Source organism: Myodes glareolus, chromosome 3, assembly GCF_982192425.1.
Source record: "Myodes glareolus chromosome 3, mMyoGla1.1, whole genome shotgun sequence".
Taxonomy (NCBI): Eukaryota; Metazoa; Chordata; class Mammalia; order Rodentia; family Cricetidae; genus Myodes; species Myodes glareolus.
The window spans coordinates 31,757,710-31,782,278 of NC_142028.1; the positions used below are offsets into that span (position 1 = coordinate 31,757,710).

A 24,569-nucleotide genomic window follows, 5' to 3' on the forward strand; every position below is an offset into this window, starting at 1 on the left:
GCCCGGAACCAGGGAGAGGAAAATCTAGAATGAGATGCAGGTGAACTCGCGGTGTCAGGTCTCTAACGCCTCATGCTTTTTCTGTCACAGCCGTGTACCCTGAGCGTCACAGGGACTGTCTGAAGGAGTTCAACCAGAGGCACTGGGACACGGTTTCTATGGCAACCCCTCCTGGCTCTAACTCAACTCTGAGTTAAAAATTAAATCAGATAATTGGGGAGTGTGGGGAAGCACAGTCAGTGGCCTGGCCTCATATCCCTTCTCTCCTTTCCCGGGTCTTCAAGGTAGAGGGGCCAAGAGGGCCACCTCCAGGCAGAACAAGGTAGTCATGGATCTGCTGGGACTAAACCACAGGAGGATTTTAGATAAGTGAGCCTCACAGCTGGCCTGGGCTTGGCATGCCATGGGCTCCGGAAGAGCTGCTAGGATATAATCATCCTCTCTGCAGGGTGGGAGGCACTTTTCAGACTGCCAGGGATGCTGGGCTGGATGTGCTGCTGAGCCACCTTCCCCTACCTCAGTCCGGGAGGGAATCCACAGGAACCCTGACTCTGGGCAGCCAGGGCTCCTTGAGGAAACTCAGGCCGGCCCCTCCTGTTCCTCCCCTAGACACTCCCAGCCTTGGGAAGAGGCCAGGGTCCTGTCTGTCACTAGCCTCCCATCTGGCCAGGCTCCTGGGGTATGAGACAGGTGCCTGGCACCCCAGCTCCACCAGGTTGAGTGACCATGGATTGCACAGCTTCTTGAAGAACATGGAGGGCGTGATCACAGACGCTCAAAGAGCAAGGCACAGATGCCAAGGACTGTCCTTGCCACCCAGAAACTGCAAAGTCAGGCCAAGCTTATGAGGCCCACCGGGTGCTTTTGTTTTAGAAGTGGAGGCAAACAGCAGGGAGTAACCCTGGGTCCCAAAGAGAGGTGTTCTGAGTCCAGGATCTAGCTTTACTACTAGCTGTGGGACTCGGGACAAATAACTCCTCCATCCCTTAGTTTCTTTGTCTGTAATATGGGCTCCCTAGGTTACCCTGAATTCCAGGTAGAAAGTGCAGAGTCATGAGCTCAGGTCTAGAGCTCAAGGTAATGTCAGTGTTTCAGGGATAGAGGTCAGGTCGTCCCTGCCCTGTGTGACCTTGAGAAGGTATTTTAACCTCTCTGAGCTTCATTTTACTCTGTGAATCTTTTTTGGTTTTATGGTTTTATAAACAAAATGACGTAAGCATCCACTTCCTGTCCCCGGTATTCCTCCTGGGAAAATTTAGAATCCACATATCCAGGGCATCTTATTCTTTCTTCCTGGGTGTGTGGTGCTGGGAATGGAAATGGCCTCAGGCCAGCTAGACAGGTGCTCTGGCAGAGCCAGCCCCGCCCTGCCAGCCCTCACCTTGACACTGCCTTGGGGCTCCTACCTCAGAGGTTCAGGGTAGCGCCTACCTGCCGCAATGGCCGTCTTCCCATCCACCGTCACAGTTACCGCAGTGCTGGCCCTTACCGCCACTGGCTTGCCTGGGCTATCTGGGAAAGTGAGAATGATCGTTATTCTCGGTGCCTGCAGGGGGAGGTTGGGGTGAGCCTATCTTTTGGAATAGGAGACAAATAGGGATTCCAGGATAAGCTCTCCCTGAAAAGGGTGAAGTCGGAGAAGAATCCTGTTGACAATGGCTTGTTGCTGCCCACCACCCATCTTTCAACAGTGTCCTGAAGGTCCCTTGCTGTCCCCGAATCTGAACAAATCAGAACTTGCGGGGATTAATTCTTAGCCCCTGCCAGCCTGAGCCAAGTGATTCTGGCATCACGGTGGCACTGTGACTTTGCTCCATCTCCAGGGAGCAAACCCATCTGCCTGCTGTTCCTGCTTAGCTCCCTTGCAGTTGTGACAGGACCCGGCCACAGCTGTCTTCCCATACGCTCATTGTCTTATCCTGTTTCTGTGATAAACACCACAACCAGAAGCAGCCTGGGGAGGAAAGAGTGGATTTCATCTTCCACTCCAGGCCACATTCCTGCGTCGAGGGAAGCCAGGACAGGCAGTCAGGGCAGGAGCAGGAAGCAGAAATTAGTGGGATAATGCTGACTCCCGGCTTGCTCTCTAGATCAATCCCTGGTTGGTGCTCAGCCTGCTTTCCTGCACAACTCAGGCCCACCTGCCTGGGGATGGCACTGTCCATGGTGATCTAGGCCCTTCTACAGTTAACAAGACTGTGCCACTGATTAAGGCAATTATTGAGTTCCCTGTCTTCTCGCCAGCTGACCGTCTGCTGTCAAGTCAACAATAGAATCTACCTGGACAGGAGCCACATATGTGCCTCATGTTGAGGGACAGGCTGAAAGCATCCCATGCCTGGGTGGTGGGTGACCCTGCCTTGCCTTTCAGAGTCGCAGAGAGGTGACAGCAATGGTCCCGCTCAGAGGCCAGATGCGGTGGACAACGGCCTCCCGTAGCAGCCAGGATGGTATCTAACACATCTATGAGGCTTCATGGATCCTTGTGGGTAACACCCAACTCACCACCGTAATGACTTCCTGTTTCATTGCTGCCCTTCTAGAACTTTCTGCCAGGTGCCTGGAGGCCTGGGTTGCCTCTCACTTCTTTTAGAAGAACCAGGCTATCCTGGGAGCAAGATTCAGAGGATCGGTTCAGCTCCATATGAGAGCATCTTCCCAGCTGATTGCTGTATGACCTCTGACCTCTGTCCATCCATGTGCTAGGCCAGCTTTCCAAAGGCCACCTCTTGTCTAGAGGTCAGATTCCATTACATAGTCCAAGATCATGTACTGTCCTGTCCTGTCAAATGCCCTCGTGGTGAACACTGCCTATGATAACCAGTCCTCAGAGCCTCCTGGAGACAGACAAAGAGCAGAGCCTCTGTAATGGGGCCAAGCATGGTCACACGCTGGCTGTGTTGTTATGGTTCCCCTGATACCTTGCTATCTTCAACACGTCTCAAGAATCTAACTATACCCAGACTTTGGGAACTCACGACACTTGAGCTGTCCTTGATTCCAGAAATTTACCAGGCCAGAGTCAAAGGAACTAGAGTAGAAACAGAGACCAGACCCCTCACCACTTTGTTTCGGGGAACACCTTTAAGGCATGAACGTGGGGACTCCTGCAGGAATCCTCAGCTCTGTAGCCTTGGCTCTGTAGCCTGCCTTCCAGCTAGCACAGGCTTGTGGGAAGCACTCAGGTAATCTCTGGGGACCTTGGGAATTTCAAGGTTAGGGATCAATGGTCTCATGGCCTGGGACCTGTGGGAATAAGTCCAGGAAGAGGAGAGATGAATGTGAAGGCCCAGGCCCAGGTCCTTGGTGCTGGCGGGTTGTAGTGTCCTGGAGGGTGGTATAGGCACAGCTCAAGGGGGCAGCACTCAATCTGCCCAAACCTCAGACCCGCTGGGAGGCTGCCCTACCCGGCCGCCTCTTCAGCAGCCCCACACCTGTTGAGATGAGATGATTTTCTTTCTCTTAGGGAGGATGGGAGACCCAGAAGTGTCCACGTGGCTTTCAGCGTGTGCTCGAGTTGAGCGAGTGAGCAAGGGCGTAGGAAGCGAGCGAGCTCCTGCCTCCCTCCTCAGCAGTCCCCTTTTGGGTTCCCAGCTTCCTTCTCTTCTCCTGGCAGCTCAATTCCCCACCCACCTGCCCTCCTACCTCGTGGACACATAAAGCTCCCCCTAGCAGCTAGCAGGCAGTCCTGGTGACAGTGCCAGCAGGAGGCAGCCTGTCACCCTGACTGGGTGGGGCCCAGGGTCTCATCTATGGAATCAGTGGGTGTCTCTCCTGAGGGGAACCCTTCACATGGTGGGAGGACCTGCCTCTCTGCCTCAGGTGTACACCAAGGGAAAACCTTCGGCTTGGCATTAAGAACCTCCTTTGTGGGTCCCAGGAATGAAAACACCTCCTTTCTCTCCTGCCTCCTGTCCCAGATCTGGGGTGTTCTGAGGCAGACCTGACTCTAGCTTGCTGTAAAAACTGCTCCTGTGCTGAGAAGCCTGAGCGAATCACAGAATGAGATCTCTGAGCCTTCAAGTCTCCCCAGGAGACGCCATCAACAGCACTTATCTCCTGGGGTTTTTGTAGGGAAATGTTTGTAAAGCACTTTAGACATCGGTCTGTGGGTGGAGGGAACGGCACAGGATGGAGTGACAGGCTTAGTGGATAAGAAGGAAGCTTCGGGGTTGTAGAACGGAGCTCCCCTTGCTGTCTTCAGCCTAGAGAGGGAGCCCTGGAAAGTCTGGGCTCCTGAAGCTGACAGCCCCAGGGCAAGCTCTCTGTGGTGTGTGTGTCTAGGTGTGCATGCGCGCACACACACAGTGGTGTTCTTCTTCAGGCCACCACTTCTTGCACACTCGCCTCAGTTTAAACACACACACACACACACACACACACACACACACACACACACACAGAGAGAGAGAGAGAGAGAGAGAGAGAGAATGCTGTCATCTCTGAGATGCCTGCTAGTGCCCCCTTGTCCACCATATTCACCCATTCCACAAGTAGTTGCTGTCCAAGTCCCAGCCCCTCTGGATTGGACTCAGCGCCCTTGGTATCCTGGTATCCTGGTATCCTGGTAGATACTTCCTGCTTCTTAGATTCCTGGGCCCTGGACCAGCCCCTCAGCCTCTCTGGGCTGCCATTTCCTCAAAGGTAACCAAGGCTGCACTGAGCCTTAGGCCCCTGGGTTCTCAGTGGTCTGATTCCCTCACACTCAGTGAGGATCCTGGTGTTTTTTCCTGCCGTTCTCCAAAGTAACCAGGGTTGGAACTGGGAGCCCTCAGCTTGGTCCACCTCTCTACCTCTCTTCCTTGCCCAGTGGCCTGGGTCTGTGGGGGTCTGCTGGCTGGCCCTGACTGTCTCTCCGATGTCCTGGGAGTTGCCTTCTTGGTAACCTGACGGGAGTGGAGATGGGAAAAGCCCTATGGGCAGCTACGAAAGCTTTAAAGGAAGTTTTAAAGCTGCTTGGGTCCTTAGAAACAGAAGCCTCTTGGCGATTAGGATCAATCCTGCTGACCTGACATTGGGAATGTGGGCCAGGAGTCACCTGGTTGGCTTTCGGGTCAGATCTCTTTCCTTTGCTCCATGCTGGAGCTTGACTGCTGTGTGGGGGATGAGAACACGCAGGCCTACATTCTGTGTGCCACACCAGGCAAGCTCCAAAGCTGCAGTGTCAGGAGGGAAGGCAGGAAGGAGCCCCGGGGTCGTCCTCTCTTCTCGATCATCCCGGCCCCGTTTCCCACTCTTGGGAAGAGCACAGGGGTGTAGGTTACCTGGTCCCTCTTCCCAGCGGAGATTGAAGACAAAACTGCCTGGGGGCTGCTCAGAGGCCTGCCGATACCACAGCGGGAAGTGGTCCATGGTAAAAAGACTGGCTTCGTCTTCGGGTGTCAGGAACTTCCTGCCAGAATAGGATTGGCGCCTTCTCAGATATGGGAAGACATTTGTCCCTTTTCCCAGTGACATGTGCAGTCATCATGGCTGGGCCAAGACCAAGGCTCCCCTCTGTGCTGGTCCAGTTGCAGACAGGAAATACCCTACCCTCACGCTCAGCATAGGCATGCACCTATCCCAGCACTCTGAGAGTGAGGGAGGGTGGCCCCGCTTCTCAGTTAAGTTGGCTGTGCAGCAAGACTCAACAAAGAAAGAATGAAAAGAGCCATCAGTTCCTAAGTACACATTGCCCCAGGCAGCTTCTGCTTCTTCCAGAAGCAAAACACTGCAACGTCTGGTGGCGGGGAGGCTGGACAGCGGAGCAGGAAGATACAGATGTGTGACCAACAAAGTACACGTCCCTTGGGTATAGGTAATTTTCTTTGGTCTGCCTCACTGGCAGATCTGAGTGAGGAAACCAGACAGCCAGTTCTATCCCTGCAGTAGAGAAGCACGGACTGCCCTACATGGTTACTTCGAAAGGCTTTGATGCGCAACATTAGTCTCCTTTTGGAGCAGCTTTTCCTTGCTAATTATGGGTTTGCTTTCCCTGAACACACACAAGCCTACAGAGGGAGGCTGGTCCAGACGCTGACTAGGAAGTAGGCGAAGCCGGGCGGGGTACACGATGAAGTGGCACCTGTGGGTAATTCACAGGTAGAGGACTGACGTTTCAGTGAGTGAGTGCCTTGCCAGCTCAGACTTGAGTCCCCAGGTTGCCTCTGTATCATGGTCCAGGTAAAGGGAGTTCGCTGGTGTGCATGGTGCACCTGTGGCCCTCCGGGCAGCTCTCTTCCCAGCTTCCCAGAGTCTTTGATCGCTCAAGGAAGGCCCGTTTGTGTTGCCATGGCTTCCCATCCTTAGGAGCCCTTTTAAAAGGGTGCCATTTTCCTCTCCCCACCTCTCTGGGGATTAACGAAGGGAAAGAAGAGGGGAGAAGGGGGAAAACAGCGAATTTGTTTTTCTAGGAAGCCTGCAGCCTTGCTCAACATGTGTGGATTTTCACTGAGTCCTGAGAGAGGCACAGAGATGCTTCCCCATTGACTGTGTTGGGACGTAGTGAGGGGGGCAGTGAGCGAGAGGGAGGAAAGATGGGCCTGTGAAGTCACCCATCAGCTCGGCTGTCACTGTTCTCCAGGTGTCTGAGCCTTCTGAGCTTTAGGACGCCAGGTGGCACTACCCTGCCCTCTTCTGGGCTTCCGCCTCCATGCAGAGTCAGCCAGAAGACAGCTGCTGCCTGTGGTGGTGTGGAGGACTAGGTAGTATGTGGGCCCCTCAGCAGGGTTCTCCCACAATCTGCACTTTGCTAGAGTAGGGTCTGTGGGTCTGGATGATGAGACCATCTTTGCTCTACGTGCCCTGAGGGGACTCAAGACTTGTGCCATGTTCCTTCCTCCTAGAGGCCTCAGGGTGCCCAGGACTCACCTATCAGAGATTTTCTCGGAGCCCACAAACAGACTTCGTCTTAGGAGACCAGCCCGGGTCCCCAGAAAGGCCACATCCACTCCAGGCTCTGTTGCTCTGTAAGGCAAAGCAGTGACAATATGCAAACTGTCTTTTCTCATACCTGGGTCTGTGGTACTTGGGTCTGTGGGCTCCACGAGGGCACAAGGCAGTACTAAAAGCATCGCTAGGGCCTGGAGGCTACGGGATGGCCTACACTGGCAGCATCCAGGTACAGCACCAGGCCTGGGGTAATACAGTTGGTTAGAAGTCTGGGGAGTCCTTGAAGAGAGAGACCTAGAGATGTGGGGCTGCTACAGGTGCGTGTCTGGGCTACTCAGGGTTTGAATGTCATGGGTACCAACACTCTGTGTTAGCCGCACTAAGTCAGACCCTGGCATCGGCATCTCTAAAAAGCATCGATCCAATTTGCTCTTAGAGTCTGCTGACCTCTCCCATAACCTAGCTTTACAAACACCAGCCAAGCCTTCCCCACGGCACTACCGCAACTGGATGTTCTCAAGAAATTCCTAGGTATTTAATCAATAAATATTTTAATTTATATAACGAGAATACAAGGACCTAAAACAAACAAAAACACTCTCCGTGTCATTGTCGTACCTCCCCAAAAGCTCCATGATGCCCAGTGTCACCAGATAGCCCCGTAGCTCGTGGGTTTCGGCTGGGCGAACTAGAATCTTACGGTGGCCTGTTCAGTACAGCGGCTTAGTAAGCCAGTCTTCCTCTTTCCTGTCTTGAGCTACAACTCATGAACCATATAATTTCCCCATCTAAAGTGTATTTCTTTAAGTGCATGCATCAAACGGCACAGTCATTGCCTCTGTGACTTTAGACCATTTGTTGTCACCCTTGGAGGAAACGCCACCTGGCTCTGGGTCTCCCATCCCAGCTTCCCTTTCCTGGCAGACCACTTCCGGCACACACCAGACCACCCATCTGGACAGGTCAATTGCTAAAGTATTGTTTAGCACCCTTATTTTTTGTCCCTTGTATTTCTTGTAAATTACTTCTTAGACCTCTGGGCCTGACTGTATCCAGCTGCGAGCTTTTACTTTCTACGGTTTGGGTGGATGTCCCTCAAAGTCCCAGTTATGGAAGGCTTGGTTCCCTGGGTGGCCCCATCAGGAGGCTATAGCACCTTTGAGAAGGAGTGAGGCATGGTGGGAGGAGCTGTTCCTGAAGGGGGCATTGGGACCCTGGTACCCTCCACTCCCATAAGCATTGTGGTATGCCGTGATATATTTCCCTCAGCATAGGCCCTTCAGCTACATGACACTTGGAGACCAAATGAACATTCTCCTAATGTGGCTGCCTCTGGTATTTGTTTTATCACAATGCTATGAAGCTGATACGCAGGCAATTTGGTCCTGACAGGCCAGCACACACTGTTGACTGGGAGATGCTCACAGGCACACCCCTTCAAATTTTGCTTTATTTTGCTTTTACCGGAAATACTTGTATAGAGAAAAAAAAACTATATCCTAAGGAACAATTTACACAGAAGAGGCAAGGTAAATAAGTAGTTGATGCTTTTGCTTATTTAAATTAGTGTGTGTCTCACACCTCCAAAGGTGACCAATGAATGGGTCTTGTCTTCCACAGTCTCTTTATGGATGCAGGATTTGGGGTGTAGCGCATTGCAGCCATGGCTACCTTCTGCTCTCACTCCATCCTTGGCTCATGAGCTTTCGGTAGGGGTCTCTGAGTCCCATTGGTCTTGCTAGCTTCTCCCTTCCTGGTGTGATGGGATGCTCCTGGTTCACCTGGTTCATTTTCTGCTCCTCTCCTGTAGTCAGGGATGTCCCCAGACTCACTTTAATGAGGACACTGCCAGTCCTCGTGATAGTCAGGTGCTCCAGACACTGTGATCCCCAGCAGGGCAGGCTAGGGGCTTCCTCTCTATCGCTTTAAGAGAAAATAGATCTGGAACTCAGCTGAATGTTTACAATTCAGAATTACCTTTTTTTTTAAGATTTATTTTTATTTTTGTGTATAGCCACAGAGGCCAGAAGAGGCCATCCATTCTCCTGTACCAGGAATTATATGTAATTGTGAGCTGCCTGATGTGGGTGCTGAGAATCGAACTCTGGTCCTCTGCAGGAGTAAGATGTGCTCTTAACCACTGAGCCATCTCTCCAGCCCATTGTATTCACCTTTTATAGTTAAACAGTTTTGATTTTTGAAACTTGTGTCTCTTTTTCCTTTCGTTGAAAACGTTGGTTCCTAACGATCTAACAGTACGACCTTATTAACCCAGGGTGAGGCACACCAGCATCCTTTCCAGCAGTGTGATTACCAGCACAGGCCACAGCTTTAACAGTCTCCGCTTACAGCACACATACTGAATGAGCTGCCAGCTTCAGTGGTACCGGATGGTGAGAGGCGCTATCTTGAGTGGTAAAAATCTTTTATTCAGATCCAGGTTGGTAAAAATCTTTTATTCAGAACTGGGTCAGCACACATTTAAGGACAGATCCTTTGTTTTTTGACTCTTGTCCCTGTTTGGTTCTGTGCTTCCTGTCTGGTCCTGAAGCTCTTCGTCACCCACACTGTAGCTGCAGTGTGCTCCACCTGCTCCTGGCCACAGCTCCCCAGCCCATCCCTTCTCGGCTCATACAGACATTTCCGGGTTGTTAAGTTTACCAGTCATTCTTGCATTGCTTCCGAGCTTTGAGTCAGCATTAGAAAGGCTTGCTGACGCCCAGATTTCTGCTCGGCTGGATCACAGCATCTGTTAGTGCTTATACAACTTCTTTCCTGTGTGTTGGAATGAGTCACTTCAGCCAGGTGTGTGCACTCACCCAGCGGTGCTGGTCCCATTGGCCTCGGCACCAGCTCAGCTTTTAAGCCAACTTCCCCTCATTAACGTGACATAGTGCCTCTGGATGCACCACAAGTCCACACGTAGGCCACCTGTGTCTGGCTGTTCTTTTGTGTACCACAACTCAGAGTGGGCAGAGGTTTGATAATATCTTTACATTTAGGTAGAACCATTCTGGTTTGAGACATTGGGCTGTTCCTGATTGTTCTAATGAACTTTACAAGTAGTCACGTAGACACGGAGAGACATTCCCAAAGGCATGCATGCCCTTGGAGTCTACACTAGGGAGGAGCTTTATGGTATCTGTCTTTCCACTCAGAGATATTGTGAGTCTTTCCATGTATTCAGGCCTGCTTCTTTAGTTTTAGAGGCTTGTTTCCTAACCCCCATATCCCAAGATCAAACCTAGGGCTTCATGCCTGTTACCACTGAGCTGTATCCTGCGTTACTTTTCGAGAGAGCGTCTTACCCTGTAGCCCAGGCAGGCCTGGAACCTTCAATCTTCCTGCCTCAGCTCTCAGAGTAGCTGGAATCACGGGCTGGTGCCACAGGCCCAATGTTGCGTTTCTGTCTTAGTGGTTCTCACACCATGCACTCAATGTGGTCTGGCAATTCTAGAACAATATTTTTATTTCTTACCAGCCTAAAGTCTTTTCATATTGTATCTTTTTCGGGGGCTATTTATGTGCATAAGTATTATTGATTTTTAAAATAAAATTTTATTTTTAATGAACATGTCTCTGTGTGGGTAAATGCCTGTGAGCGCAGGTGCCCATGGAAGCCAGAAGAGGGCGTCAGATCCCCAGGAGCTGGAGTTACAGGCAACTGTGAGTCACTGAACACGGGTGCTAGGGACCAAACTCAGGTCCTCTGTAAGAGCAATATGTACCTTTAACCACTAATTCATTGCTCCAGCTCCAGGTTTTATTAATTTTTGAACATTGAAATTATAACATTCCACTTTACTAAATTCCCTAATTGGCTATAGTGATTTTCCTGTTATTTTGAAGTTTCCTGATATAAAATAGCTACTTATTTTACAGTGTTGGGTATGGAACCTGGGGCCTCATACATGCTAGGCAGTTGCTCTACCATGGAGTCACCCCCACCTTGCCCCCTGTTCATGTCATCTTTAACCAGAGACAATTTTCTTTCTCCAGTTCTCATTGGCTAGAAGTACGTTCTCATTGGCTAGAAGTACGTTCTTATTGACTAGAAGTACGTTCTCATTGGTTAGAAGTACATTCTCATTGGTTAGAAGTACGTTCTCTTTGGCTAGAAGTATGTTCTCGTTGATTAGAAGTACATTCTCATTGGTTAGAAGTACGTTCTCTTTGGATAGAAGTATGTTCTCATTGGCTAGAAGTACGTTCTCATTGGCTAGAAGTACGTTCTCTTTGGCTAGAAGTACGTTCTCATTGGCTAGAAGTACGTTCTCTTTGGCTAGAAGTACGTTCTCATTGCTTTAGTGCTTTCTGATCTTTTTATATAGGAGTGGGATGGGGTGTGCTTGTCAGCATCTTCAGAGGGAGAGCGAGCCTCCAACCCCCACAGCATGCTGGCTTTTAATTTTATGTGTGTGTTATATGTGTGTACATGTGTCTGTGGGAGCATGTGCATGTGTGTACGCATGTACTTGGAGGTCAGAGTTGATGTGGAGTGTCTTCTTCAGTTGCTCTCTACCTTGTTTATATGGACAAAGGTCACTTGCTGACCCTGGAGCTCACTGAATGGGCTGGGCTGGATGGCCAGAGACTCTAAGGATCTCCCTATCTCCGCCTCCCCAGCACAGGGTTACAGAAGTGGGGTACTATGCCTGACTTTTTTTTATCTTTGAGACAGGGTTTCTCTGTAGCTTTGGAGCCTGTCCTGGAACTAGCTCTTGTAGACCAGGCTGGTCTCGAACTCACAAAGATCTGCCTGCCTCTGCCTCCAGAGTGTGGGGATTAAAGGTGTGCGCACCACCATTGTCCGGCCTATGCCTGACTTTTTATGTGGGTTCTAGGGGTCCAAACTTAGGTCCTCATGCTTGTGCGACACTCTACCAAGCCCTCTTCCTAGCCCCTTTTCAGATCATTTTTCTTGGTAGTGTAGAAGCTAGTGAAGAACATTTGTCCCTTAATACACTATGTGCTAGTATCTGGCCCTACAGATTTTATTTTAGGTTTATTTGTATTCCCCCATTTATAAGGTTCAAAGTTGCACCAAAAGCGTATGCAATTCAACGACCTATTTTTCTAACCCTCAGAACCTTTGCTGATCAGCCTTCCTGATGTACACGTGGTGTACATGCACACAGACACGGTGTTCTGGCTCCTCCGGCCCCTCTCTTGAAGAAATGGAGCACATTGCACACGTGCCTTTAAAAACAGGAGTTTGTTGTGTTAGGGGAGCGGCAGTAAACTCGAGTGTTAGGGAGGTTTGACATCAATGATTTTTGAGCCTTCCTATTTAGAAACAAGTGCTATAGCCCCTACCTTGTTACTGTCACCCTGACTGCCTACCTCTTGCGGCATGTACACAGTACTCATTTTTCTGTCTAGTCACGAAATACAATGCCACCAAGAAAAAGGCAACAGGACGATGAGGGAAATCTTGGAGTCTGGGTAGCACTGAGGTCAAACAGGTTGGGTAGCCTTCCTTCGAAGCTGGAAGTAAGTCTCCATTTGTCTGTCTTGCACTTCCCCGGGGGAACTTCTTAGGTAGTGGGAGACCGACCAAGAGAGCACATTCATCCCAGGTCTTGGCTGGGTTTTTGCCTGGGAAAGCTGCACCTGATGCTTTTGAGTGAGGAGCTGGTAGGAGCGGTGGGATGGGAGCCTGCTTTACAGCAGTGCTGTGAAGGCCAGTCTCACCCCGCCCCGCTGGTTCCATCATATCCCTGTGTCCCTGCCCTCACCGTGGTCCCTCTTGTACATACTCAGAGATGTTGAGTGCCAGTGCTGTCCAGTAGGCTTCCATGGGGGCTGTCACCACTGCGTCAAACAGCACCTCCCGTATCAGCTCCTCATCACCTGGAGGTAAAGCCACAGGAACTTGCCACCTGTCACCTAGTGCCCCAGCCCCGACCTATGAAGAAGAGCACAGCTCCTCGAAGCTGGGATCTAGCTCAGTTGTGGTACAAGTCTAGGTTCCCAACTCTTGAAAGTAGAGGCTCACAAGTTGGTGTTCATCTTTGGCGACATAGCAGGTTTGAGACTAGTCTGTCCAATAATAATAACAAGGCCCACAGCACAGCCCCCCACCCTATCGAAGTCAGGAGAAGGATGACTTGTGTTGGTGTCTCTGATTATTCAAGCCATCTGAGTGGGCATAAAAGTATCAACCCTCCTTGTTTTGCCTTCAAGTTCTCAGCCACAGAAAAGGTGGGGGTTGGCACTGAAGGCCCTGCCAGCTCAACACTGTGGAGTCTAGATAGTCTCTTGATCCGGCCAGGGCCTGCACAGCTGTGACAGATTCCGCCCTCCTGCTCCTGGATGCAGGGCATGCTGGTGGCTGTGGATGCTGCAGGCCTGACCTGGCTCTAAGCTGCCCTGCCTCAGTGCTCCCGTGTCTGCTGCTTCCCTGGCCTGACTGCTCTTCCTCCTCTCTACTTAGGCGGCACTCTCTGTCCCTCTCTTAGAACTGTTTTAATTTTTCATTGAAGTGAAATTTACATTGCACAAAACTAACTTACAGTATTCAACTCAATGACTACATATACATGACTGTATAACCCACTCCATCTACTTAAGAAAACAACCCCCGCCCCTTTTTTTGTCTTCAAAGAAGGTCCCAGACCCGGAGTCTTCATCCTTACAAATCCTACTCTCACCTCCCTTCACCCCCTCCTCAGCACCCCATCCTCGGTACCTACATATGCAGCAGGACAACTGGAGAGGAGGAAGGGACTTGCTGAGGGCCATGGCCGACTGAGCTGGCCAGAGGCCTGAGTGCCTAGACTCAGCACATCCTTCCACACCAAGGGATTGAAGAAACTGCCTGACCAAATGCTATGCTTGGTAGAACTGAGACCCTCAAGACAGTGTCTGCTCCTCACGCACGTTAAGGTGGTGGGGACAGACTGGACACGCAGGAGGGCTGCAAGGAGCTGAAGAAAGTCCTGTGCAGGCCTCCAGTTCCTGGCATGCCCGCGTCCTCCACGGTTCACGGCCCCCGCTAGCTCTGCCTGTTGCTTTGGGGCCTCTTCTTGTTCTCCTCGAGCCACGCTTGCAATCTCAAGATGGGGTCATGGCACTCTCCACCCCTGGGAGGCCCTGAGCTGCTGGGGCGGAGAGGACAAGTTCAGAGGCGTGGGTTAGGGCACTCACACTCCAGGCCTGGATCCATCCCTGTCAGGAAGCGGACCACAGCTTCCAACTGACTGAGTTTCCGGTGGTCTGGGTCGATATCGGTGATGCAGTAGATCCTGGAAATGCAGGGAACCCATGTTACCTCAGACCCCCCCCCCTTTCTCCCTCCCACCCTTACCTCCCTGCCTACCAGTCACTGGCCAGGGTCAGATCCGGATGAAGCAAGTCATGCAGGCCTGAAAGCAGAGTCCATACTCAGGTTCATACCCTATGGCTGTGGGCACACACCCGGGTCTGCAGATCTCTTTGCAGGAAGGGTTTCCATGAACACACCTCTAGCATTTTGGTTTCAGGGGCTGCAGTCTCAAACCTCTTTAGACACCAGTGCCTTGCAAGCCCCACCCTCTTAACGCCTCCCTTCGAGGAGCCAATGCTTGGAAAGCAGTGATTTTGTCTTCCTTGACTTTATCATACATGACCGTGACAGTGGCCAGCTAGAGATGAGCCTGGTGGGCTGTCCCTGCCGAGTGAGCTCTGGAGCCCCACTGGGCTCTTAGCCCACCTGACTGTGCACTTAGTACACTTGCTGATGGAATGAGTGAGTGAGTGCTCGGTAGCTCAGCGCTCAAACATAAGCAGGTGCTCAATGAAACTTTGGGAAATTGTAGGCAGAGACCGTGGACAAACAGCTGAGGTTAAGTCGGCTGTTATCCCAGGGACTGGGATAGGAGTGAGGCCCTTCTCTGCCACCTCACCTGGTGGGAAATATTCACCCTGAGTCCATCCTGGGTTGACCCTACTCAGCAACCTAGGAGAGCAAATCCCCTACTACACACCACATCACAGTTAGCACATGGCATGACCTACCTTCCTCCACAGACGTGTTTCCCAGGAGGATGTATTCTCCATGGCCTCTGGTCAGCACCACTCCCAAGCTAGAGAGAAGAGAGGACAGCTGTGTGCACAGTTGCTGCATCCACTCTCGCTAGTTGCTCACCAAGCAAGCTTTTGGACACAGGGCAGTGGCCCACTTTTCTAGCTCTTTCCTTTAGCCTGGCCTCACAGGTCGTCCCCTTGGGAACCAGGAAGGGACTGCTAGCTTATCAGTCATTCTTCCCAGGAAGGGCCCTGGAAATGCCACACACCATGGTTTCTGGGGCTCCCAGGTTACTTAAGGAGTAAGGAAGTACTTGATTTTCCAGGGACCCTGAAATGTTCATGGCTCTCAGGATTCCCTGAGGAGGCTCCTTCCTTACCGAACCCCATCCCTTGGTAGCACATTAGAATTGAATCTGGGGAGCATTCAAAGGTGTAGAACCTGGGCTCTGCCTCACAGTGCCGACATAGTTGGTTTGCATGGGCCGAGCAGTCAGCCATCTTGAGACATCCTCAGGTATTCTAGTGGGTGGTCAGAGCAGGGAACCTGAGTGCCACCGGGAAATGACAGAGGGAACCTTAAAACTCTTCCTCCCGGCCCACACCGCCATCTATGTAGAGTGTGTCACGTTATCCTCCACTCGGTCGGAAGCAGGTGCTACCGCCACCGTCACTCACATTTCACAGACCACATCTGAGGACGTTACATTCCTTGACTCAGGTCACAAAGACCATAAGTGGGGGAGCTGGGATTCAAACTCATAGTTGGCTGCAGAACTGGACATTTAGCCACACTGGCAAATGCCATCTAGAGCTCATTTCCTGAATGCTAACTGACTAGGATCCGTTGCTAATAGCACAAAATTGCTAAGTTGGTAAGAAAGAATTGGCTCTCAAACCTGAAAGTTCCCTCATGAGCCGGTGGCATTTCCACTCTGTCTCCCACCCTGGCTCAACTCCCTCACCTGAAAGGTGTGTCACTGATGTCCGTGAAGAAGTAGTCATTGGTCAGGAACATAACCCGCTTCTGAGAGCAAAAGAAAAGTGTCCTGGCTAGGTGCCAGAGTGGTGCTGGCCACCTGCCCTCCACCCACACCCTTCGTTGCTGGTCATCTGACTGTACCCTCCTCAGACCTCACTTCTCAGCCATCACAACCCTGTTTATGGATGCTCAGCAAACTGGCCTTTTGGGTGCTGCCTTTAAGATCCAGGCTTGCCCAGCCTGTGCAGCCAGCTCAGCACATATTAATCAATTTAACCAACATCCATGTAATTTAGATGATCCATTTGGCTGCTGTGTTGGACCCTGCAGGCAGCGTGAGTCTAGGTTTCCTTCAGGACAGTGAGGTGACACTGGGGCTGGAAATATCTAGAGCTGGGGTGTGTACATTTGACTCACACCTTCCCGGAGGAGTGTGGGATACTGTTCTCCCAACCCTACCTCTTTATCTTCTAGAAAACCTGCTAGAAAAAAAAATAGACGCTATTCCAAAGAGAGAATGAGAAAGAGTTTCAGAAACCCACAAAGGAAGTGGAAGGACAGATGCCAGCAGCACTCAGCCTCAGTCGTGTGCTCAAAGGGGTGTGGGGGTGTGGGGTGGAGAGGTGGAGGTGGGGGCTTGGATGGTTGGAGGTGGGGCAGAAATCACAGCTGGAGGGCCAACCTGAGGAAAGTCAGCAGTTCTGACCCTACAGCAAATCTGCAGCCCCCATGAGAAGCCCACAGCCCACACTACAAGGCTACAACTCTCATGTCAAGCCCACAGCCCCCATGGCAAGCCCACAGCCCCCATGGCAAGCCCACAGCCCTCATGGCAAGCCCACAGCCCTCACGGCAAGCCCACAGCTTCTATGGCAATGAAATAAAGCTATATAGTAACAATAGCAGAAACTATAGAAAGCACACAGGCGCATGGATAAGAAACAGCACACTATTGAATGACGAATAGATCACTGAAGAAATCAAGTAAGAAGTAAAACAAATCTAGAATGAAATAAAAAGGAAAACACACATACAGAAAGCTATGGGACACAATGAAGTCTTAAAAGCAAAGTACCTACATAAAGCAGAGTATCTCAAATAACATAATGCTGTACTTTAAGGACTTAGAAAAACAAAAACAGCCAGGTGATGGTAGCATACACCTTTAATCCCAGCACTAGAGAGACAGAGGCAGGTGGAGCTCTGTGAGTTTGAGGCCAGCCTGGTCTACAAAGTGACTTCCAGGACAACCAAGGCTACACAAAGAAACCCTTTCTTGAAAAACAAAACAAACAGAAAGGAAGGAAGGAAGAAAGAAAGAAAGAAAGAAAGAAAGAAAGAAAGAAAGAAAGAAAGAACAAACCAAACTCCAAAGCAGTAAATAAGGAGAAAGAATTATGATACGGACAGAAATGAAATGAACCAGAAGGAACAACAACAGAAACAAAGAGCCAATGAAATGAAGGGTTGGTTCATTGAAAAGAGAAACAAGACTGACAAGTTGAGCCAAATTACCCAAAATAAAGAATTAAGGAGAATACTCCACATTCATAACATCTGAGATGAAGGGGAGACACAACAACAGACCCCAGTGGAATTTGGAGCACCCTCAGAGCACACCCTAAAAACACAGATTTTAGACAAATGAAAAATCTACAATAAATGGATGAGTTCTACCTGCATATGACCAACCAAAACTAAACCAAGATTAAACAAATAATTTAAACAGACCCATAGCCAGCAGCAAGACCAAAGCAGTGATAAAATAATTCTTCCAGCTTAAAAAAAATGCCCAGGAGGATGCAGGTGGCAGGGCACACGTGGCATGAAAACAGAGGGACCATGAAGGATGGCGAGGTTTAAACAGGGAAAGGGTGCGGCCCGGGGGAGAACACGATGCCCTAGTTTCTTTATGTTTATGTGATAAAACACCTAGACAAAAGCCACAGGGGAAGTCAGGGTTTAGTGACGCTCACAATGCCAGGTCATAGCCCATCACTGTTCAAGGTGGCAGGTACTTGAAGCAGCTAGTCATACCAGTCAGCAGCAGCAGCAGCAGCAGCAGCAGCAGCAGCAGCAGCAGCAGCAGCAGAGAGACAATGAATGCATGTCTGCCCAATGCTCAGACCACCTTCTCCTTCCCTCTTAGAGTCTGGAACTCAATCTCAGGGGGTGGTGTGCCCCACTTTTAGGATGGGGTTCCCACCTCAGATAAGGTAACCAGGACAACCACACACTGACATATCCATGGGAAAACTTCATCTAGACAACCCAGCGTGAAGCCTCTCTTCTCAGGCGATTCTAGATCATGGCAGTCCCAGACTGCCTACCAAATATTTACGTTTCTATCCAGGCAGTAGTGCTGACCCCCGCCTTGGTCAAAGATACTTCTCTTTACAGAGAGTGGTGGCAGCCAGGCATTCATGGTCAAGGCGCTGAGACCAAGCAACTGCTGAACCGTAAGCAGGACACGCCCATCTCCTCCCCCAACAGAATACTGCCGAAGAAGGGCAGAAAGGGAGCTAGATCTGAACAATAGGTAGGAGGGCCAACTTAAGGGCACAAAGAGACCTCTCTGCTTCTGTATGCAGACAAAATGAGGTCAGTCATTTCCTGTTCTGGCTGACATGCCTTCCCTGCCATTATGGAACCAATGAGACAGCTGTCTCGGGTGAGACTGGGGGTACAGGATATGTTGAGGTTTCTTTTCATCCCTACTGTGATCTCTGGAGCTCCTGATGTCTAGTTCTTCCATGGCAGCTGACGGTCTTCGTGTCTGTCTCATGTCAGAGAGGAAGCAAGGAGCCCAGCTGGCCTTGAGCACCAGGCTCTTTCCTGACACTCGCCTGGCTTTCTCCTGAGTCAATGCTGCTGCTCCCACACTGACAGGGCTGGGATGTCACCACGCTGTTTGTAACTCACTGAAATCTAAAATTTTCTTGAAATGCAGGTTTTTGTTCCCCTTTTGACAATAAGAATGTGCGTGTGGGTTTGTTGTCTAGTGTGACACACAGTTTCTTCAAAAGAGAGCAAGAGTTATAAAACTTGGTAGAAAATAAACCTGAAAACTTAACAAAAAATAGAACATGCTATGTGCTGGCACTGGTAGACCTGTGGTTTCTCACGTAGACCTGGTGCAAGACGAGACTCACGCATTCGCAGAGGGTAAAGAACTCAATTGTCCCTGTCCCAACAAGAGAACCAACAGCAGCCAGTGGCTGCTGGGGGCAGACAATTCTTCGGTGACAAAGTCACTGGAGAGTTACTCATCTGCCAGTGGGTAGGTTTACATCTAACCCCATGTGAGTGGCCCTAGATCAACCCAGTGGATCACAAAGCAAAACCAAAAAGCCAGGAATGTGAGACAGGGAGTTTGGTGGGGGAGAGGGTTGGTGAGGGTGGAGAAAGGACGCAGGGATGAATGCGGCCAGAATAAAACTGCCAACAAATAAAATAACAAACACTGAAAGGGACCTGAAATGGGCTATAAATCATCAAATTAATTTAGTTCGGGACCTGGATAAAAAAGACAGCAACATAGAGAGAAAAGTCGGAAGACAAACATGAGAAAGTCATCAGGATAAAAGAGAAAAGGGCGGCCAGGAGATTGGATCTTGAAGGAAATTAGAAAAGTTGGAAACTAAGAACTTAATGAATCAAATAAAAAAATCACAGTGGAAAGCGTCAGCAATCGATACATAGGAGGAAAAACAGCAGGAATGCAGGACGGGGTTGATGAACCACTGCACTAAACATTACTAAGGATAAAAATGAACATGGTCACAACTTCCAAGAGCTCTGGGATCTATTTAAGGCACCAAACCTAAGAATCTCCAGCAGAATAAAGAGCTTAGACTAAACACTAACGGTGTAGATAATATATTTCTTTAACGAATTATAGCAGAACAGCTCCTCCCCAGATTTAGAGAAAGAAATGGACACCTAAATACACCAGGCATTTAGAACCCCAAATAGACATGACCAGAGAAGATCTTCACCATGGCATATGGCAAATCACAGACAGGAAGTCAAAAATAAAAAGCAAAGGAACTGTCTTAGGGTTTTTATTGCTGCGAAGAGACACCATGACCATGGCAACTCTTATAAAGGAAAACATTTTATTTGGGGCTGGATTACAGTTTCAGAGTCCAGTTCATTATCATCATGGCAGGGAGCATGACGCATGCAGGCAGATGTGGTGTGGGAGAAATAGCTGAGAGTCCTATGGTCTTGTAGGCAATAGGAAGTCAACTGAGACAGACACTGTGGGTGGTAACCTGAGCATAGGAAACCTCAAAGTCTGCCCCCAGAGTAATACACTTCCTCCAACAAGGCCACACCTCCTAATAGTGCCACTTCTTTTGAGATTAGGTGGGCCAATTACATCCAAACTACCACAGAAGCAATAATAAGAACTATGAGAGAGGGGTGGAGAGATGGTTCAGTGGTCAAAAACACCTACTGCTCTTGCAGAGGACTTGGGTTTGATTCTTAGCACCTATATGACGGCTCACAATGTTCTGTAACTCCAGCTCCAGGGGATCTAAAACTCCCTTCTGGGTTTCCCAGGACACGGGCACTTCTGTACATTTACCCAGGCACATACACATAATTAAAAATAAAATAAATTAACTAAAAGCAGTAAGAGAAAAAAATCTAACACATCAACAAAGAAAGAAACATCAGGCATATTTTTAGCAGCACTCAGTGCGGGGAAAAGATACAATAATGTATTTGAGCCCTAGGAATAAAGACCTGCTGACTAAGATCTCTGTGTCCAGCAAAGATGTCTTTAAAAGTTGATGGAGACGTAAGGGCGTTTCAAGACAAACCACAAACTTGACAGTTTCTCAAGCCATGAAACATAGGACCGCCGTATGACCCAGTCAGGACACTCTTGGGTGCATGCCTGGAGAATCTAAGGCAATACCCACAAGTCCACCTGTCCTTCTTTGTTCATTACTGCTCTGTTCATGGCAGCTAAGAAATGAATCAGTCTAGATCTCAATCAACAGATGAACGATTTAAAAACAGAGCAGGCGTGTGTGCACGTGCACACACACACAGACACACGGAAATTTTGGAACTCCTCAAAAGAAAAGTGAAGTCATGACATTTGCAGGAAAATGAATGGAAGTGGAGATCATATGTTAAGTGAAATAAGACAGACTAAGGAAGACAAACACTCCATGTTTTCACTCGTGTGGGATGTAGATTTAAAACGACTCGTGGGTGTCTATACAAATGGGTGTATTTATGTATCCATGTGCGAAAGTTATGAAACTTGAAAAGGAGTCACGAGGGGATGGGTGACGTGGCAGAGGAGGGAAAAGAGGATCATGGGATACATGTGATATGAAGCAGATGGGGAGGGGTCTCGGGAGTCAGAAAGGGGCAGGATGGGGGTGGAAAATGTACTGAGTGAGGTAGCCCAGTCCCAGAAAGGAAAGCACTATGTGTTTTCTCTCACACGTGGGTCCTAGTTTCTAATTATATAAGTTTATACGACCTATATAATTATATAATGAACTTACATATATATCATATATAATTACATAATATATGTATCACACACATATGTATCTATGTGGGAGCAAGTGTGTGTAGAGGCTAGGAAACCAGAAAGGGGCTCATGAAAGGGGAAAGGAGACTTTGAAGGAGAGTGGTAGAGAGGGCAATGGGACAAATGTAATACTGAAGTGGAAAGGAGCCCCGGGTGGAGGATGGGAAGATGGGGGGAGGGAGAATGAGGGGGGACTAACTAAAACTATGCAGGAAGTGGTGTAAGGAAACCTGTTGCTCCATAATCCAATTTTTTAAAGAAATGTTTTCCTAGATACTAGGAGAAGTCTTTGAGACTGGAACTCCAAGCAAACAGGGCTCAAAGGCCTAAAGTCTAGAATCTGATTTTCCATGGTCCTAGGCTAGTTTCTGGCTTCTCTGATGTCTCCATCTGCAAGATGTAGATGATAAGAAACCGGCCTCCGTAGGGTGGCTGAATAAATGGACATCTGTACTGTGCCCAGTCTCCTTTCTGATAAATCTAGACTGCCATTATTGGTGGTGTTAGCAGTAGGAAGACAGGACATCTGTGTCCTAAGCAGCCAGCATTCCAGTTACCATTGGCACCACCATCCTGCTCCTCTGATGCCTGCATGTTTCACGAAGTCTTGATACACTGAAATGGTTTATTGTAGCAATGAACAAATTTCCCAGACAGGAAGAGGTTTCTGTTGTTCCTGGTTAGGGCCCTGCCTGGTGGCTTTGAGAAGAACGGAGGTGCCTGGAGATAACCCCGGGCCCTGGGAGAAAGGGTGAGTGCACATTCACCTACTAGGTGTGCCAATGTGTTGGACATGGCACAACTGTTCTGGCTGTCGAGTGGCCATGTGTGCATTAGGGTTTTCATGTTAGGTTCAATGTCCTGGCACGCTGTAGCTTGACAGAGGTCATAGGGCATGTTGAAAGCACAGGGAAGGGACCATGACTCTTTTGCTATCAGTGGTGACCTGACTTTACTAACATTCCCGGTGTGTCTGATGAGGCAGAAGTCCCACAGCAGTCCTGGTGGAGACCAAGTCCCTGTCTAGAAGGGACACTGACCAGCACCTCTCAGTTTGACCTCTGTGGATTACTGTGTACAGTGGAGGACTCGGGTCTAGTTGCTGCAGACAGATGCTATGTTCTTTGAGCGGAGGCAGGTGGGTAATGAAGGAGGTGGTGGGGGTGGTTGCATAGGAGGAGGTGATATTTGCTAATATGTCAAGGGACGATGCAAATTCAGAGGATTCATCAGAGCCTTTTAAGTGAGAAGATGAAATGTCTTTTCGGATGACACACAGGCCTATACAGATAGTGGGGGTTTCTGATTTTGACTCTCTATAGTAAGGGTATTCGTTTCCACGCTCTGTGTCTGGATAAAAGTCAGCTATAAGGAGCAGTGAGCCTTTCCAGCCTTTCCCCATGTGACATGTTTTAGCAGAGCTGCTGGCAGTTTGCAAAATTAACTGTCACTTTCTCCCCTTCTATCATAAACAACCACAGGGCCAAATAGCAGGCAGTGGAGGGAAGAAGGAAGAGTTGCCCGAACAACCTTGCTACTCCGTGGTTTCTAAAGAATGGAGCGTCACAGGCGGATCTCTGTGAGTTCGAGGTCAGCCTGGTCTACAACGTGAGTTCCAGGGCAGCCAGAGCTGTTACACAGAGAAACCCTGCTTCAAAAGATAAAGCGAACAAACAAAAAAGAACGGAACATCAATGAGATCAACAGCACAGTTCCTACCCTGCCCCCACCTTCCCTTCCTCCTCACACTCCCAAAGCCACAGTAAAATCAAGTCCGGGCTCAGTGCTGCCTGCTGGGATCTCGTGGGCACTGTCCCTCGCTCCTTACCCCTTTGTCCAGTGGCACTTTCACGTCCATGGAGTGAGAACCCGTCTCCCCGTTGATCATGGCAGTTCTCAGCTTTAAGAGGAAAGAAAGGGGAGTTGGTGCCTGTTCACCTGAAGAAGGGAGATTTGAGGCTTTGACCCTGTCTTAGGATCCCTAGGATACTGGTTCTTCTGTTTTCCTCTGAGCAGAGTTCTAGGAGGGGAGATGGGCCTGGGTCTCTCTGGGTGTGATATAGAAGCTGGATGCTAAGCCCAACACCGAGCCCATGCTGGGCTTGCAGGTACAATTTCAGTCCTTCTCAATCACCCTAAGACATCTTTAGTTGCTGGAAGAATCACAGGCACAGAGCTGAAGGCTCTGCCTCAGAGCTGTCCAGCAGCCTCAGCATTCCCCACGCACCCAGGGCTTGCTCGCTGGCTACAGGGCTCACTGAGTGAGTAGCGTCTCATGCCGCCTGTCTCCCCACTCACGGTTTCCGCTTGGTCCTCCCACTCCACTTCCGAGAGGTCCACGCTGTTGTAGTTGGGTTTGGGTCTCACCTTCTTGCCGTCTCTGTACTGGAGTGGGCCAGATGGGACGAAAAGGCGGGGTCAGCATCTACCCTGTTCCCTCCGCTCTAAAATCTTTCAAATACCCTCACAAAATCAAAGCATCCTATGATCTCCGGGATGACCCAGGCCAAACTTTTACTCAGTGCAAAACGGCTCCGGCCAGTGTGTCCCACAGATGGCCTCCGGCCTCCTGAGCGTTGCACATTCTCATGCCAGGGATCTCCTTATTTTGTGAGACAGCTTGTCACAGTTTGGACAGCCCTCATTGCTAGGAACTTCTCCCTCCTGTGGAGTTCAAACCTGTCTCCGAACTTTCACTTATTGCTGTCAGTTTTCTTCTGGAACCACCCAGAATGTGTTCCTCCTGACAGAGCTTGGGATGCTCAATCTTGACTGTCTCAGCTAAACATTCAGTCTGAAAATATCTCAGCTCTCTGAAGCGATGCTCAGCTCTGTCAATGTCACCCTGCAAATGGAGCTGCCAGGGAAGAAGTCAATTTTGCCCACGGAGTCTGGCCAGGAGGTGAGAGGTACGCTGTGTGGACTGAAACACAGTACAGCTCTGACCGTCTCTGTTGGCGGCTTGGACGGCCAGGCCAGCTTGGCAGCCCAGATGGCGCCATTAGCCAGGCGAATCCCCTCGGTGTTCTCATGTGGCGCACTCCCACACGAGGGTGCTCAGTTAGCGAGCGCCCACCTATTTCTCATACGCTCCATCTTGTTAATCTCAGATGATCATTTTAGAATACTTTCTGAGCAATCGGTTTT

The 24,569-nt window shown here is 49.7% G+C and overlaps 1 protein-coding gene across 3 annotated transcripts in view; it reads right to left on the reverse strand.

The window, feature by feature from the left end:
- Positions 1–24,569, reverse strand: part of Cacna2d4 (calcium voltage-gated channel auxiliary subunit alpha2delta 4) — a 100,561-nt gene that overhangs the window by 38,813 nt on the left and 37,179 nt on the right. For all 3 annotated transcript variants that reach the window (XM_087904333.1, XM_087904332.1, XM_087904331.1), the window contains 10 exons: positions 23,721–23,807; positions 23,251–23,322; positions 15,843–15,904; positions 14,869–14,936; positions 14,192–14,237; positions 14,020–14,117; positions 12,630–12,723; positions 6,850–6,945; positions 5,265–5,392; positions 1,432–1,512 (listed from right to left, as the gene is read on the reverse strand). In XM_087904333.1, the coding sequence (XP_087760459.1) occupies positions 1,432–1,512; positions 5,265–5,392; positions 6,850–6,945; positions 12,630–12,723; positions 14,020–14,117; positions 14,192–14,237; positions 14,869–14,936; positions 15,843–15,904; positions 23,251–23,322; positions 23,721–23,807 (832 nt within the window). The remainder of the gene's footprint in view (positions 1–1,431; positions 1,513–5,264; positions 5,393–6,849; positions 6,946–12,629; positions 12,724–14,019; positions 14,118–14,191; positions 14,238–14,868; positions 14,937–15,842; positions 15,905–23,250; positions 23,323–23,720; positions 23,808–24,569) is intronic.